Source organism: Rhododendron vialii, chromosome 4a, assembly GCF_030253575.1.
Source record: "Rhododendron vialii isolate Sample 1 chromosome 4a, ASM3025357v1".
NCBI classification, from domain to species: Eukaryota; Viridiplantae; Streptophyta; class Magnoliopsida; order Ericales; family Ericaceae; genus Rhododendron; species Rhododendron vialii.
Window position 1 is genome coordinate 12,720,653 of NC_080560.1, and position 17,134 is coordinate 12,737,786.

The following is a 17,134-nucleotide window of genomic DNA, read 5'->3' on the forward strand; positions in this document are numbered from 1 at the left end:
TGTTTAGATCAAGCACCCTACACACATCGGATGACGTTGATTCCCGCGTTGGGCCCCTCGGTTTTTTTTTTAAAAATTTTTGGACGGCTCGGATCGGCCGTCCGGTGGCCGGAGACGGCCGCGCGCGGCCGTCGGTACGGTTTCGGTCCAAAATGGTCGGTGTATATAGCAGTACTCATGATGATGAGAGAGAACAGAGGCGATCGAGCTAAGGATCCCCACTGGCCCACAGGCCCAAACACACAAAAGCACCGTCACGCGGTGGTCGACAGCGTTTCGCAATTACACATTCTTTTCGTGTTAGTTTGTTTGTTTACGAGTATTTTTTTTAATGTTAGACTTCTCGAAATTTTTGTCTAGTTTGGCAAATTAATGAACCAAATTCTATGCCATTTACTTTTTTGCCCCTTCTCTCTTCAATCTTAGTGACTATCTATAAACGCCTACGTTTGTGTGAACGGCTTGCTGATCTGTGTGAACCAAATTCTATGCTATTTACTTTTTTGCCTTTTCTCTTTTCGAAAAGTTGAAGGAAATTTCTTTTGAAACTTCTGCGCTTTAAAAGTGCAGTGCAATCTCCCCCTAAAAAGTTGAATTTTCCAAAATGAACAACTAAATGGGATGGATGGAGTATTTATGTGGAGCCTAGGGGCATGTTCTTCAATTTTTTTTGCACCAGTATTTGTTATTTTTTGTAATTTTTTATTTAAGTTTTCGTTGTAAATTTTAAGATTAATCATTCACCTTGATGAATATATCAGAAAAGTATAAAATTGGTATTTTTTGTATTTAGTGATTTTTCGCTGTTGCTTTTGGTCGTAATCTTTTGCTTTTTAGACTTTTCACTTCTAGACAAATGATTAATTTAAAAAATAAAATATAAAAAATTCAGAAAAAAGGAAAAAAAATACCAATACAAAAATTTAGAAAGAACAAATACAAAAGCCTCAGCTAAATGTGTTTGATAACTCCATAGATTAATTAAGATGTGTATAAATTGACTGAAATTCTTTTAGCGGAACGGAGTATGAGACTTTCTAAAATACCAAAATTTAGACACCTTTGACAGTATTCTTAAACCACTTTGAATCCCCGTTCCGGATGCTCAAATACGCGGTGGACGCAGTAAAACATACTCCGTACAAATGAGCAAATAAACAACTCATAAGCACGAGGCTTACTCCAGAAGCGGCTTGCAGGCTACGGATCTTAACCCCCCCTTCTCTCTCTCTCTCTCTCTCTCTCTCTCTCTCTCTCTATTTAAGCTCTTTCTCCTCCTCCTTTTTCTTCTTTGTTAGCTATCGTCTTCAAAAAAAAAAGCGCAAAAAAGTCTCCCTTCTCATCCCCAAGCAGGTAGCTGGATATTTTCTCTCTCTTCCCCGCTCTCTCTCTCTCTCTCTCTCTCTCTCTCTCTCTCTCTCTCTCTCATAGTTTGAGCAATCCAGGAAGGTGGTGCAAGTTTAATAGCTAGGCATGGAAGGACCTTCTTCGATGATATTGCAGAACGTCGTCGGCGACGATCAAGAGGACTATAACATGGATTTGCCGCCGGGTTTTCGATTCCACCCCACCGACGAGGAAATCATTTCTCACTACCTCACGCCGAAGGTGAAGAACGGCAGCTTCAGTGCAGTAGCCGTCGGAGAAGTCGATCTCAATAAGTGCGAACCGTGGGATTTACCTAGTAAGTTCTGAATTATCAACTTCTATTACAAGGTTTCGTGTTTTTTTTTTTTCGTCTGAATTTTCATGGTCTTTTAGATCTATTTTTTTTCTGAATTTTTGTCAGATTTGCCTTCAATTTTTTTTTTTTGAATGATTATTCGTTTTGATAAATGAAACTTAGAACGTCCATAATTATCACCAGTAATCGTAAAAACAAAAAAATTTAGAAAATTTATAGTTCTTTATGTCCTTTAGAGCCATCTTATCTAAACTTTTTTAAACTTAAAAAGTAGATAATTATGACAAGTAATTCTAAAAGCAAAAAAGTTTTAAAAGAATACAGTTCTTTGTGTTCTTTAGAATCGCTTTATCTGAACTTTTTTCATCCTTTTTTTTAACTTAATTCATTTCGTATCTTTTAGCTTTTTCAATTAATATGGGCTAGACGATTAATGCTCAATTCCAATAATTCTGACAAAAAACTAAACAAAAAATTAGTAAACTATCGACTAAAAAAATTAAAAGTTAGGGCCTTACCTTAATTAATTTTTTTAATTGAAGAAATGTGTGTGTGCAGAGAAAGCGAAGATGGGGGAGAAGGAATGGTACTTCTTTTGCCAGAGAGACCGGAAGTATCCGACGGGGATGAGGACGAACAGGGCGACGGAATCCGGGTATTGGAAGGCCACCGGAAAAGACAAGGAGATTTACAAAAAGGGTAGAGGTGGTTCTCTGGTCGGAATGAAGAAGACTCTTGTTTTCTACAAAGGGAGAGCTCCCAAAGGAGAGAAAACCAATTGGGTCATGCATGAATACAGGCTTGAAGGCCAATTCTCTTACTACAACTTCCCTAAACCTGCAAAGGTATGCCAAAAGATCGATGATCCTCTTTACTTAATTATCATCTTCTTTTTCTTTTTTCCTCTATAGTTGCTTTTCTTTTTTATTTTTACGAGAAGTTTTTAGCATCTGTTTGATTCGCCAGCTTAATCGCATACTTGGTTATATTTAAGCAACAAGCAAGGAAAATAGTTTGTCTTAAGCTATTGGAGCCTATTTGTTTATCCTGTGCGGTTCCCGATAAGAATAAAAGTAGAAAGCACGTCAAAAAGAGAAATGATTTTAGCACTGTATTTTTATTTTTATGTAGCTGCTCTTTTTTTTTCTTTATTCACGCAAAATTATAAAATTCTCTTTCATAAATTATTTTTCTACAAATAAAGGGTAGAATATTGTAACTGTATATGAATAAAAAAGAAAAAAGAAGAAATATATGGTTGGATAAAAAAGAGAGCGTTAAAATCAATTCCCAATTAATCAAACAAACAAGAATATTGTTTATTCTTCACATTAATCGATCATAATTTTATTTATTTTTGCTTGCAGGATGAATGGGTGGTGTGCAGGATTTTCCACAAGAACTCAGGAATCAAAAGGAGTCCACCAGGACACAGCCTGTTAACAAGAATGAATTCCTCAAGCTTCGTGGATGATCTGCTAATGGATTATCCAAACAGCTCACTCCCACCTCTCATCGACCAACAACCCGCCGGTAACAACTCGAGCTTCACCGACGGGACTACCGAAGACGAATACACGACGATCAAGGGAAAAGTCACTGCATCCTCGTCGTCGCCGAGATCCTCCGACGGAGGAGTAGACCATGGCAATTACGACCTCTCCTACTTCTCCGCAGACCACTTGCTCAACGACGTCAAAAATCATGTTATGCCATATAGTAGCAACTACTACATGAGTAGTAGCAGCAACCCAATGTCTGACTTCCAATTCTACCCTCAGATCCCACACCCAAATCCTGTCTTTCCTTTCAAGCAAGCCTCTACGAACCTAGGCTACTACGATTCCGGCTTGATCAAGGCGGCCGACATTGACAACGATCGAGCCATGTTGTCAGGAGCTCCAGCGACGAAAAACGAATCGAGAACGATGAGCGTTTCCCAGGACACGGGAGTCAGCACCGACGCGACCACGACCGAGACGTCCTCGGTGATTTCGAAGAAGGACTTGGGAAGCAACAGCAACATGTCGAACTATCACGACCAAGACCTCGATCAGGATCCTTCGGTCGGCCCGGTTTCGGACGATCTTGATTACCTTTGGACCTATTGAATTATACAGGAATGGACTGACAGATTAATTGATCGATGGAGCCAATCACACAGGCGTATTTGCTTTGCAAGACTGATCAAAATTATACTGCACCCTAGAGATTTTAGTTAGTTTGAAGTTGAAGGTTTAATGATCAAAAAAAAAAAAAAAAAGTTGAAGGTTCTTGAATTTAACAATACTGTACAGATTCATGATTGTCCAGAGGCTTTTTTTTTTTTTTTTAATTTTTTAGTGTAGGTTTAGATTTGATCTGTAGTGATTTAGACAGATTGATCCAATCAACAAACACTTCATGTTAACATTATCCATTAATTCTTTCCTTCAGCTACTACATTTATTCATTCAATTTTTTCCCTTTTCTTTTTTTATGACCTTGGTATGATTCGATTCGATTTGTTTTACATTGCATTGATATTCTTGAATTCGAATCTTCTTCTTTTTCTTATTCTTTTTCAAATTTCGATGTTCTAAAGTATTTTCGGTCACTAGTCTCGTAAAGATTCTCAAACCAATGACCGAAAATCTATTGGAACACTGGAACATGGAGATTTTTACACACAATCCAAAATTGATCTCTTGCTTGAATTAATTAATTAATGCTTCATATGAAACGGGAGTGACGTCACAAGTAGCTAGAAGACGTTTATTGTAAGAAGTGACATATATATATATATATATATATATGTATGTATGTATACATATATAGTAGCTTCTTTGAGATGATGATGATGATAGATTATATACGATGAGTACTGAGTAGTGGTGGTGTTGATGTTCATGAATTCTGGGCGGAATTGAAGCAACAGATTCCGGCGGGGGTTCAGAGAAGTAACCCATATAACAGACGTAACTTCCTTTCTTTTGATTGACTACTGCTTTACTCCATCCATCCATCTCATCATTATTATAGTATCATATGTAAAATGCTTTGGATGTGACGTCCGCGTCGGGTTTGTGACCCCTGATTCTATTTGATTTACGCTTTGTAAGATATTCGGAGTACCTGGACTTATGCGGATGGGTTGCAGGGATTCGGGCAAAAGCGCCCCGAAAATCTATATGGTGGTAGGAAGTGGAGTAGTATCGGTAGCTAAGTTTCATGTACTCTCATGCATTTAATAAAAGTTCAAAACTCACTTACTACATCTAAGAATACTGTTTACTTTTCCTGAGCAAAAAAAATCTAGATTGAGGTATTACGGAAAGGTAAGCGATTATGGAAATCCCGAATTAGCTAGAAGCTTGTTGTTATATGCAGCAGCAAATTTAACTCGTGCATTCTCTTCAGACAATACGTATCGAATTGCCCGTCTGGGTAATCATCACGTGAAATCTCTGTGTCCAGTGTTCTATTTGATTTTACTTTGCGCGCGGTGCGTGACGTAATTCGGCCGATTTCTCGACAAACCCATCGTTAATCTAGGCACAAACCAATCCGTAAACGGGTTCGATGTATGTGAATTTCATGTGCATCGCGTGAGACCCAAGTGCATCGAACGCGGTGAAAGGGCCAAAGAGATGAGCTGTCAGGATATTCCTCCCATATGTTCCACATTAGGAATCAACAACTTGCACGTTTTCATCTCTCTCTCTCTCTCTCTCTCTCTCTCTCTCCTTGTAATAAGGAGGGGAGCATTTTCAGAATCTTTTTTGTGCGTCCAAACCGAAGCATATGCCCTTTGATGATCATGAAAGAAAGTCTTCTGGGTTTTCTGCGTGGGGGGAGAAAAGCCATAGAGGAGAATTGAAAGGGGTTTGTTTGATTTTGATCGATCATTTGCTTGTGGAACTAGGCATTAGCTAATCTTTGCTTTCTTTTCAAACCAATCAAGTAAAGCGTCAGTTGGTTTCATACTTGCACGGAACATTATCCTAGCTAGCTCTGTGACATTTAATTTAATTTAATTTAATTTACTCTTGCATTTTTTTACTAATTAATAATTATAGCATCTGTTTAATTGGGGATGGCAATAGTGACATACGTACTCGAATGTTCAAAGCACTTAAAGAATGAAAAAAGGTACATTCCCAAATACCCAATTATGGTTTTATCCTGATTAATTAGTTTTTTTTTGCATGGAAACATGGGGTTGTATCCATTCATGGGCCAGCACCCCATTTTTTTTTTATACTAATAATAATATTGTAGATATAAGTTGGGGTTAGCATGAAAGTTAGCAGTTAGTCCACTGGGAGTTCAAAAACTGTCCATAGTCTTGAACCTCGAACGCCTCTGTTGAGGCTCGAACCCTAGTCTCCCTAGCGGGAGTACCCCATATCTTCATGGGGCTGACTGTAAAGATTGTGTTTACACAGATAAAATAAGGGGAGTGATTTTGCCACTTTTTTTTTTATTAATGTCACTCCCCTTTGTGTCTATATATATTAGATGATTTATTTTTTGAGAGAATGAGAGTGACATTAACAAAAAAGAAAGTGGCAAAATCAATTCCCTAAAATAAATCAGAATTATTGTCAGTATTTTTTGGTCTTTTTTTTTTTTTTTTGCTTTTTCCGGTGGTGTTTTCACTAAACTAAAAGAACTGGACAAGTTGAAGAAGTTTGTAGAGAGAAAATGGAGGGAAATTCTCTTTTTGTTAATGACACTCCCCTTTGTGTCTATATATATTACTTCCTCCGTCCCTAAATAAGTATCCGGCGCGCAAACTTATGCATTACAAAAAATGTATATTTTTCGTTAAAAAATCTAAAGTTTTTTCACAATCTAATAGAACTTATTGCTATTTATTCATTTGTGAAAAAAAATTGATTTTTTTAACAAAACAAATGTATTTTTTTAAAGACCTAAGTTTGCGTGCCGGACACTTATTTAGGGATGGAGGGAGTAGATGATTTATTTTTTGAGAGAATGAGAGTAACAAAATCAATTCCCTAAAATAAATTAGAATTATTGTCAGTATTTTTTGGTCTTTTTTTTTTTTTTTTTTGCTTTTTCCGGTGGTGTTTTCACTAAACTAAAAGAACCGGACAAGTTGTAGAAGTTTGTAGAGAGAAAATGGAGGGAAACAAAAAAAATTTGGGTTACAAAGTTTATCAGAATTAACTTTGCTAAAGTCAAAGAAGTTGTAGAGAAAAAATTTAAGGGAAACCACGCCTCAAAATCGCGACAAATTATTTGGATTAACCATTTTGCATTTGACACGCGCAATCTAAAAAATAAAGAAATGACCTAAAGCCCCAAAAATTTCACTATTAGAAAATGAAAGTTTAATTTTCTCTATTCTTAGAGTTGTCTTAACTGGATTTTTTCAATTTCAGTTCTTATTTTGATACTTTTTTTATTCCCATGGCTGAGAGAATGATTAATCTAAAAATTTGATTAAAAAACCAAAAAAATCACTACACATCAATATAATACTCTCGTCTTTAGGAAAAATAATTTTTTTCCAACACACCCTAATTGAAGAAGTGAATTGTTACCTAAGCTCTTCCCAACTATCTCTATAGAGCATCTCAAGGGCAAGGAACAAAATCTAATACCATATTAAAAAAAAAAATTGCTAATTTATATAGCAAGTTGAAAAGCTATTGAAACAAGTCCTCTTCAAGATACATATATATAACTTTCGAAAATGACTCCAAGAGAATCTCCAAATTATAATGGAGTATTTCTTTTATGGTCTTTCTATTCTTAGCCGACAGTTAGCACACAAAAGATAAGAAAAAAACACGTATTCTTATATGCTTATTACACCTTTTAATACACATTTGTTAGTGTCAGTCTATTGGGCTGATTTTAGAATTTTTCTTTCTTTATTATCGAATAGTACTGTAGTATCCTTGTTTCTTCCACTCGAGAACCTTTTATTGACATGACTCTTCCGGATTTTAATTTTGCTTTCTCCTTTGGTGATGCTTTAAGATTATTTGTTTTATTTTTTATTTTTTGGTAACGGAGGAACAACCCTATAGTCAGGCCACTATATGAACCCGACCGTGCAATCCAGACCTCCGGGGGCACTAGCGCGGCCACACCAATCACGGCCTCTTACTAACTTCAGGATACTCATCCGGTGGGGAATCGAACCCTAGACTTTGAGGAGTACTCCCAAAGCCTGAGCATCCGTCCGAACCACTGAGGCAACCCGTGAGTGTGTAGATTATTTTATCTTGGGAGACTAAAAGTGTCACATTAGTCGTATTAGGATGAGTGATTCACTACTATCCTATTCATATATGACTTCAGTGGTTAGGCTAATCTAGATTATCAACTACTCATTTGTCATTGTCTTAGCTTAGGTTTCATTGATAGTAGAAGAAAACTCAACTATTATATTTTACAAGAAAACTAAACAATTTGACAATTTGTTAAAGGAGAATTATGAGTCCTAGCTAGCTTCCTTGCATCCCTACATAGCATTTCATACAGTCAAAATCATGGTTACTCAAATTAAACGAAATTAGTTAGAGCTAAGTACGATTTAATTTTGTTGCGTATTAGTCATAATTAGAGAAGCCTCTCCGACGGCTTGTCAAAACCGAAAGGGATGTCAAAAATATGGTAATGCTAAATTTGTCACCTCACTCTCTTGCCACGAGTTCCACAAATGACACGTGTTAAACATTTCGTGAAGAAAGCATCAAGATTATTTCATGTGACGAACTTACGATTCTCGTGTAATTTCTCATTCGGCACAGACTCATAGTCTCATTTTATATCTGAGCTGTTACTTTGTACGCCCAATGTCTTGAAAAAACTTAGATTGATAGACATTTGTAAAGGCTCAATCAAATCATATTTGACAGCAAAAAAAGTTAATGGTCACGTCTGCCGGTTGCAAGAGAGGAAGGGTTTTACGCCCCCTCGCCCGACACGAGGTCAGTCTCTACTCAATGCTTGTGGGATTTTGTCGAAAATATTTTATTTCATGAAAACAATTAGCATGTATTCACAGGTACAACAAATAACAGTGTATGCATGTGCAATGTGTACAACATGTGATAATGAGGCGATACAAGATGAACAATAACAGAAAATGAAACTAATGCTACTGGAATCACTCTTGGGTGCCCAATAGTGATCTTGGGTCTTGTTACAAAATATACTTTCTTCTGATGGATATCGATATCTCTGATCAACTCGATTTTTTTATCTGACAATCAAATTAATCAGACAAAAAAAAAAATCATAATATGCGGAAGAATTTGATTAGATTCGTGAAAAAAATTGTGAAAGGGACTAAAAAAGGGACAAAAAAGGTAGATGGTTGAGTTGAAAGCATGAAAATTGATTAGGTATTTTCAAAGACTTTTGCTGATTAAAAGTGCTAATTTTATACTGTATTTTAAAAATGTGGTAATCTCCACGTCTGTAGTTTTTACCCGTACTCCACTTCTCCACAGGTCATTCTTTCCATAATTACGCGAAAAATCTGGTTGTTTGGACATCGCTCACTACACAATCATAATTCAAAGATTAATAGAATTTCTTTGCCGTTCCAAAAAAAAAAACTCATAATTCAATGGGTTAAAAGAAATGAATGTTACGCTTTGAAATTTATCTTCGTCGTTCAAACAAATGCGATCTGTCATATTGTAAACCGACATTCGATCATTTTACTTTTTGTACGAATGGTGTTCTGAACAAACTCTAGAAGGCGAACAATTCAAACACCCCAGAAACAGAAAGCTATGGACCCATAAAGTCGAACTTTACTGAAAAGATCATGCCATCAAATTCAGAGAACCTGTCATATTAATACACAGGAAGCTTCTGGTTTTTTGTCATTGATTATCTATGTAACAAATTTCAACATGGATTTATGCTTCCAGGGTCCATGTAACACGGTTTCGATGACATTGACATGAAGCGACATTTTGTTGGTACTAACCTTGACCTAATTCCCCTGGGCCACTGGAGAGCTAGGCGAGGGGCACACAAGCTAGACCTCATTTCGTACCCTTGTACACGTGTACGGGTGAGAATATGCCCTTAAATGTGGACTGTTATGCATTATCGGGAAATACGGGGACTTTCTGTATGACCGACACAATATCCAAAACCAGAAACTTCCTCTCATAGGTCCCTCCAAAGTTTGAAAAAATTGGAGCTTCTGGACCTTAATTAGCAAGGACTGGAAAACATGGGCTTACCATTTCCATATTGTTAACAAGTTTCACATGGTATTTCGTCTGTATCCTTGCATAAGTCCCCCGGTCCCATCCCCACACCGCCCCCCCCCCCCCCCCCCCCCCCCGCGACGCATCCCGATCACCAAGTGGGACGAAATTGCAAAAGAAGACTCTCCATGTACAAGCACGAGTCACAATAACAATCGCGCAAGGGAACGTTCATCAAACTTACACCGGCGGTTTGACACAGTGAGATCTCTTCTTTTCTTCAGTGGTATTTGCTGGGCAAAATCAAACAAAGAGGGATGAGATTCTCCATCAAGTCCGGTACATACTGAACCTGCTAACAGAAATCCACTTTTAAGATAGTAAAGCTCGTGATCATTTGGCAATACATGGGCAGATTCAATCCTGTATTTAGCAACCGAGTACAACTCCATGAAAAGAAAAGAAAAAAGCTAAAAACAACTGAATGCTAGTTACTAAAGGCATGGATTTCTTCTTCCAGGAAACAAGAAACAGAGTGCATTTACAAAATCAAGCACGGAAGTTCAAATCAAAGTAGGGCTTTTTTGTATCACAGGTCAAGAACCTAAATAGCCTACACCAAAGTATCAGAGTCTACACTCAAAGATGCCATAAAAATATTTGCAGCAACCCTCAATACGACTATAACAAGTTAACAACCTGTTTGAGGATCTACAAACGAATGAAGGCATTATTAAATTAGGAATGCCTGTAAAATCCATGTTTAAAATTTCCTGATAATCAATCGTAGACATCTCTGAATAGAAGTTTGAGGAGTCGAGTTGAATTACTGAGATCACTAGTTTGACTTTTTAACCAAATGAGGATAAATATTAGGGGTACCTTATGCCGCCAAAAGAATAGTCTTATCGTTGGATGGTGCTGCTACCCGTCTAATGCCAAATACTTAATATGACTGCAATGCTAAACAGAAGTACAAGTGCACCTTTTCCCCCAGGTAGAATGGATGATCTGCAGAAGTAAAGCATGTAGATCAGACATGTAACATGTCTTGCGGTGCATAATAAAAGTCACATTGAGTAAAACTCATTAAGACGCATTTGACATTATAGAATGAAATCCGCAACCTCGTCATGAACGGTGGGAGATAATCAAGTTTAACAGCATGCCAGACTGTTCAGTAAACGATTTTTTTCCTTTATTTTTTTTTGTTTTCGTTTTGGAATGGTCTTTCCAGTGATTCTGTCACAGTTGCGACTTTGAACTTCAGAAACCTTCTATACTAAAAGTACGGACACTTAAAAGTGTTACATGGTATTGGGTAAAACTCGATCCCAAATGCTAGTTATTGAAGTGGGAGTGTCCTCACTCCTCACGCTTATACACTTCATATTACTTTGGTACCCAGGCAATGTGGGACTTCGCTTCACAAAAAGGTGGTGTGTCTGCGTTCAACACGTGTTGGAGACCGATACTCCTTGCACACTCTCGTGTCTGATACTCTTTTTTCGTGTCCATTCATCATAAAATAAAAACCTCAGTTCAGACATATGTCCAACACACTTTTTGTAACATGTCCGACACTTTTTTGGTGTCTATAAACCAAGAAATAAAGGTGATTGACATGTGCTAACATGTGATTATCAAAGGTTTCGGAATTTGAAATATCACTATGATATGCAAAGTAAGAAAAATAGTAATTCTTACGGCTAATTATGTTTAAATCCAATTGGATAATTTCAAGGATTTCTTGATGATTCCTAACTATAACCATGTCTTACTTTTATAAGATTTCTTCAGTCCAATGTCAATCTGGATTCTTGATAGCTAATTGTATCTCATATATATACTATAATTTGGAACGTATGACCATGTGATATACATACATGACAATATATATGATTGAAGGTATCCCTAACGCGAATGCTCTGTGTCCAGGGGCGGAGCTATGTTGGGGCCAGGGGAGCCCCAACCCCGAGTTTTAAATTTTAAAATTTTAATATACCTGATTTTGAATGCAAAAATGATATACGTACCGACTGGGGGGAGAGAAATCATACTGACAGCCGCCGGCGGGCCGTCTCCGGCCACCGGACGGCCGATCCGAGCCGTCCAAAAATTCTAAAAAAAAAAACCGATGGGGCCTACGCGGGAATCAACGAAATCCGAGGTGTGTAAGGTGTTTGATCCGAGCACCCCTTTTTCCCGTATATATGTATATACGTGTATATACACGAAAAAAGGGTGCTCGGATCAAGCAACCTACACACCCCAGATGCTGTTGATTCCCACGCGGGCCCCATCGGTTTTTTAAAAAAAAAATTTGGACGGCTTAGATTGGCCATCTGGTGGCCGGAGACGGCCTGCCGGCGGCCGTCGGTACGATTTCCCTCCCCTCCCCATCGGTACATATAGCATTACTCTCTTGAATATTATCGATAATTATTCATGTATAGCTACTTATAATCTTAAAAAATTTGGTTTGATTTGACAAAAAATCGGTTATTTTACATTCTCATTTCTCAATTTCTTTCATAGATAAAAAAATAAACACATGACTGTTGAAGTAGCCTAAAGAAAAAGCAAAATGATTGGTATAGTTAATTGCTTTAGGCTAGAATCATTTCAATATATAAATTTAATGTATTGGAAAGCAAAAACTTTATGATATAATAACTATACATTCCAATAAAAAATACATGCCTCTTAAGCCGTCCCCCCTAGGATCAAAATCCAGGCTCCGCCACTGTCCGTGTCCTACATTTTAGAGAAATACGGATACACATGTCCGCATCGTGTCGTATGTGTCCCGTGTCCGTATCCGTGTTTCCTACAATGTCATGGGGTCCGGAAAAAACATCCATAGAGCTTCAACAAGAACTTAGATTTTAGTGAAAAAAATGTTGATATATAATGTGCATCAACATAGCAAATTCAGTGTGCCTTTCCAAAATGCTAATTGCACACCCAAATTCAAGTTATCAACGGATTAAAAATGCAATACCTTCTCGGATTTGGAAGGTACAAACAATATCAAAAAATTGATGAACATGCAATGAAAAGTGTGCATGAGTCATGAATTTATCTTCGAAGTAGCTGGAGTTTGGGACCTGTTGACATACCTAATTTGTTTCCTGGATTGATAAATATACACCATTATCGGAGGAAGGATGCCGAATAGAAAGCAATTTGCATATATTCCAGCAAAATCAAGAGCTCTGGAAAATGTTGAGCGGAAGAAAGACGCTATGAGAACTGGAAGGCCGAGTACAAGTGGCACCATAATGTACTGTAAGGAGCCAAAAGCAAGTACAGATTTAGATTCCGGAAAAGCACTTCTTGACCGATTATGGGAAACCTTGCCCATATTGCTTCTATCATGACCACCTGAATAAGTGGCAAACCCAACTTTTCCACCTTCATCGTCAATAGAACGTATTGGAGATGGATCTCGTTGTGTTGAGTTGGGTTTTCCGAGAATCAACTCCAGGGTATCAAATACTTGTTTTGGGAAACTAACAGCATACCCTATTAAACTAGTTGCCAAAGCCGAAAATGCAAAACCTTGAACAGCTGATAAAGCAGATGGATTAACAGATAACAGGAGTGAGATAGGATCTCTTGACGATGGGGCTTTGTTGGTGCCAGCAAGCCCCAAAACTATGAGATTCCACAACAAAACCATGACTAATGGAACAACCCCACCAAACAGTATGGCTCTCCGGGCCTCGTTTATGGAATTCCCAGCAATCTTACAAATGAAAGGGGTGATTACATGGAACCCCAATGTGAGTACAGTAACGGGTATGGCAGGTAACACTGAAGAAAGATCCCATGAGGCATGGCTGAAGGAAGCCAGTATGTTCGTTCGTCCCACTAATAATCCAACTGCCACAAGTGCAGATATGGAGACAAGCATGACAAAACATAGAAACCTGTTGGTGGCATCAATCACTTTAAAAGGAAAGAAGCAGAGTATGATTCCAACAACCAATGGAAACAAGGCATTGGCTATTATGGGATTTATCAATGGAAACCACTGAGAAATAATAGTACCAATGCCCGAAACGCATGCCACCAACAAAGAAAAACTCAGTGAGGCATAGACCAGAGCGACCAAAGCGCCAACATGACTTCCCAATGCTTTTGTTGCAAGCCCCGTGAAGCTCACCTCAGAGACATTGTCTTCTTCCATAGCCGCGAAGCTGAGCTCTGCTACAAGTATGATAGAGGATATAACATAGACCCATGAGAGGAGAATGGTAACCGTTGATGGAAGAGGACCGGATCTTAGCATTGCAGCAGGCAAACCGAGCATTCCAGGCCCAACAGCGGTGCCAATGATCAGACCAACGGCACCCCAGAAGCTCTTGTCCTGAGCTTCTTCTTGAGCTTTAAGGTGACCTTTGAAGCTACTACTACTGTCATCGGTGTGGACTGAAGTGATTGAAACATTCAAGGTATCATGGTTTCTGCATCTAGTATTATAGCGTGTTAACCGGTGGTTGAACTTATTGAGTTTTAGGTTATGGGGGTTCCATGGCAGTCTATGAACTTGAGTGATGGGATAACAAAAAGGCTTGGTATTTAAAGGCGAATGAGCAACCGATTGGTGTAGAGAAGCAAGCTGATATTGACGAATCCTCATGCTTTCGATTACCTTTCTTCACCCATATAATCAGGGAATGGGTTGCGAGTTTAACTTAAGAGAGTGCTTGGAAGTGTTTGTTGCAACTCCTGTGTCAATAACAAATTCTTGGTAAGTTAACATGATTAAAAAGGTTCCTTCCACGAGATCAAAAAAGAATAAGTAATCTGGAAGGTGTAAATCACTTGAACTATGTGGTTCCTTTAGAAATAGAACCTGTATAGAAATGTAGAATGTTTGTTCGCTATTCATTTAGATTGCTTAAGTGTTACTCTCATTCTGTTGAGAATTCTTTTACCTGAGTGCACGACAAAGTACTTAACGGGCACAACAAAGACAAAACAAAGAGATATTTAGGTGGTCAGCACAAATATGCCTACGTTCACTTGCAAGAGAGGTCATCCAATATACACCACATTGACCACAACAAATATTTGGACCAAACGACCTACAACATTGACACCAATACCTGAGCCCTGAAACAATTCCTATTTCTCTGCTCAAGAGTTACGCTGTGAGGTATTCTTTCATCTCCCCTACATTTCTGCCTTAAGTTCCCTATTTGTACCAAATCGCACCGAACTCTAGCCTAGACAATCGAACACAGAACATAAGGGATTCCAAATGGATCAGGAGAGCGCAGGTTACTAACAGCAACTGTGCATCGGCTGGGGCAGCAGGTGGCCAGTGAGGATGATCACATGAGCAGTGAGCAATCCTTAGTCTCGTATTCCTTAGTCCTAAATGAAATAAAATGAAAGTAGAAAACTAGGGGAAATAAAACAAAAGTGGCGAGAAAGAAAGAGAGAAGGGCAACCTTTAATCACAAACATATGAAATAAATAGCTAGTAGCAGTGACAAACATAGTATTTCTAATGGTAACATTGCGATCACGTAAATGCAAAACGCATAAAAGTCAGAAGAGTCGCTGGCAATTTGTTTTGTTCAAGGAACAAAATGCTAACTTAGGATGAACAGAAGATTACTAAGTTCACCACCTAAAAGGCTATGTCTGAAACCTCCATCTGTGAAAGAGGAAAATGCAAATTAATCACAACACACATCTATACACGGTCACATGTATGTTGACATTTAAGCTCAAATAATTTGAGGATTACATGCTGACCCAAGTCCAAGTGAAGGGGTAATGAGCGCAACACAACCTACAAACATGTGAAATCTAGCAAAATAATCCAAACTTGTGAAACCTAGCAATGTTGTACACCAAAACTATTTAGAGAGAGAATCTGGCTAGGAGTTACTACCACATTCGAGTGCGTCAAATAATCTCGCATTTAAGCTTTTGAATTTGTTGTAAAGTTTCTTCATGGTATAAGGGTCAAGCTTTCCACCTAATTAATAAGTATTAGCCCAACTTGAGAGAGCACGCATCCAAAACTAATGCAGCTAGAGAAATAGGACTGCAAGCCCAAGACTGTTGTAGAAATCAAGATCCACACAAGTAAAACAAATGGGAAACAACACTCATCAAAGTGACAAAAACTCAATTTTGGAAACTGAATTTCAGCACTCTATTTCATCACAATTGTCTACCATACACTACCTCAATGGCCATGCACCTAGCCAAGTTCATGAACATAGGCAGCACTGGAGGCAATCATAACTCCTGAACTAAATAGATGAACGACTCAACTATGTACATGTACTACGTGTGCATCTAGAATTACCTTAATACTACTACTAGGAAATCATAGTTATCTAAGTCGGCACAAATTTCTACAGCCCCCACACTAAATAGATGAACGACTCAACTATATATCTTCAACAAAAGCTGGGTATTAGAGAATCCTAAATCCATTTTGGGGTTAGAGTGTTATGGCTTAGTGCCAGATGTTCATTTTCTCCACCTGCGAATCTAAGATTTTTTATTGGATATATCTGCAGATAATCGGAATGTAATTCTTTTCTTTACCATTTACTTCTAAAGGCTCATAATCAAGAGCAAAGCAAGCAAATCAGATTGAGGATTATTCAAGTGAACCCTTACCGTTCGGTGGTTATCCAAGGGCGGAGGCAAAGGAGGAATTGCGGCGGCGATGCGGCAGTGCTCCAGAAAACGAGGAGATGAGAGAGAGTTGTTTCGTTTAGTCTCCTGGAATCTTTACGGAATCTTGACGAATCCGATTTTGTTACAGAGGACACACGCTCCATTGGAACAGGGTAGATTACACTTTAAGCCCCTGAACTTTACATCGAATTTATGAACTTACCCTCTCACTTCAAATTGGAACAGTCAAAATCCCGTACTTTCCGTCAAGTATCACTTTTCCACTTTGCCCCTTGCATTTTTATTTTTTTTTCAGTTCTCCCTTGCACGGTCTAAAGCCATAACATACGGATTTTGAGACAGGTCATCTCTTTACGTACATCAATTAAAAGTCAAAATAGTGGAAACAACTTATCTAAAGACCATAAGCTATAAATGGGCTTTCAGACTTTTTATCGAAAACTCACCGTAAAGCTTCGAAGAGGAAGTTTGCCATATCATGTTTTTAGATGAAACCTTTCATTTTAAATTTGGGAAGAGGAGATTGGTTCCTCTTTGAAAATGGTTTTAAAGCCATGAGATAATTCAAGGACAAATGATA

The 17,134-nt window shown here is 38.1% G+C and overlaps 2 protein-coding genes across 7 annotated transcripts; one reads left to right on the forward strand and one right to left on the reverse strand.

The window, feature by feature from the left end:
• Window positions 1-1,298: 1,298 nt before the first annotated feature.
• Window positions 1,299-4,119, forward strand: LOC131324394 (NAC domain-containing protein 92-like). 2 transcript variants are annotated; one of them, XR_009199321.1, is made up of 4 exons: window positions 1,299-1,684; window positions 2,243-2,529; window positions 3,052-3,919; window positions 3,955-4,119. XR_009199321.1 is itself a non-coding variant. In XM_058356342.1 (3 exons), exons 1-3 carry the CDS (start codon window positions 1,474-1,476, stop codon window positions 3,793-3,795), a joined length of 1,242 nt encoding a protein of 413 aa, XP_058212325.1. In that variant the 5' UTR covers window positions 1,299-1,473; the 3' UTR covers window positions 3,796-4,119. The 2 variants fall into 2 exon arrangements, 1 of the variants encoding a protein (XP_058212325.1); XM_058356342.1 differs by having other exon boundaries at window positions 3,052-4,119.
• Window positions 4,120-9,450: 5,331 nt separating this feature from the next.
• LOC131324395 (uncharacterized) lies at window positions 9,451-16,652 on the reverse strand. 5 transcript variants are annotated; one of them, XR_009199324.1, is made up of 4 exons: window positions 16,534-16,652; window positions 12,999-14,613; window positions 10,759-10,887; window positions 9,451-10,169 (listed from the first exon to the last, which is right to left on the reverse strand). XR_009199324.1 is itself a non-coding variant. In XM_058356345.1 (3 exons), exons 2-3 carry the CDS (start codon window positions 14,522-14,524, stop codon window positions 10,809-10,811), a joined length of 1,605 nt encoding a protein of 534 aa, XP_058212328.1. In that variant the 5' UTR covers window positions 14,525-14,613; window positions 16,534-16,652; the 3' UTR covers window positions 10,383-10,808. The 5 variants fall into 5 exon arrangements, 2 of the variants coding, with proteins under 2 accessions (XP_058212328.1, XP_058212327.1); XR_009199323.1 differs by having other exon boundaries at window positions 12,987-14,613; XR_009199322.1 differs by having other exon boundaries at window positions 10,160-10,299; window positions 12,987-14,613.
• Between the last annotated feature and the right edge of the window lie 482 nt (window positions 16,653-17,134).

What these genes read in the sequence shown, in the direction of transcription:
- LOC131324394 (XM_058356342.1), top strand. Translation starts at nt 1,474, where the DNA reads ATGGAAGGACCTTCTTCGATGATATTGCAGAACGTCGTCGGCGACGAT. An exon ending in CGAACCGTGGGATTTACCTA is followed by an intron (nt 1,685 to 2,242) that starts GTAAGTTCTGAA and finishes GTGTGTGTGCAG; the next exon opens with AGAAAGCGAAGATGGGGGAG. An exon ending in ACTTCCCTAAACCTGCAAAG is followed by an intron (nt 2,530 to 3,051) that starts GTATGCCAAAAG and finishes TTTTGCTTGCAG; the next exon opens with GATGAATGGGTGGTGTGCAG.
- LOC131324395 (XM_058356344.1), bottom strand. Translation starts at nt 14,524, where the DNA reads ATGAGGATTCGTCAATATCAGCTTGCTTCTCTACACCAATCGGTTGCT. An exon ending in CAAATTAGGTATGTCAACAG is followed by an intron (nt 10,888 to 12,986) that starts GTCCCAAACTCC and finishes TTACTTCTGCAG; the next exon opens with ATCATCCATTCTACCTGGGG.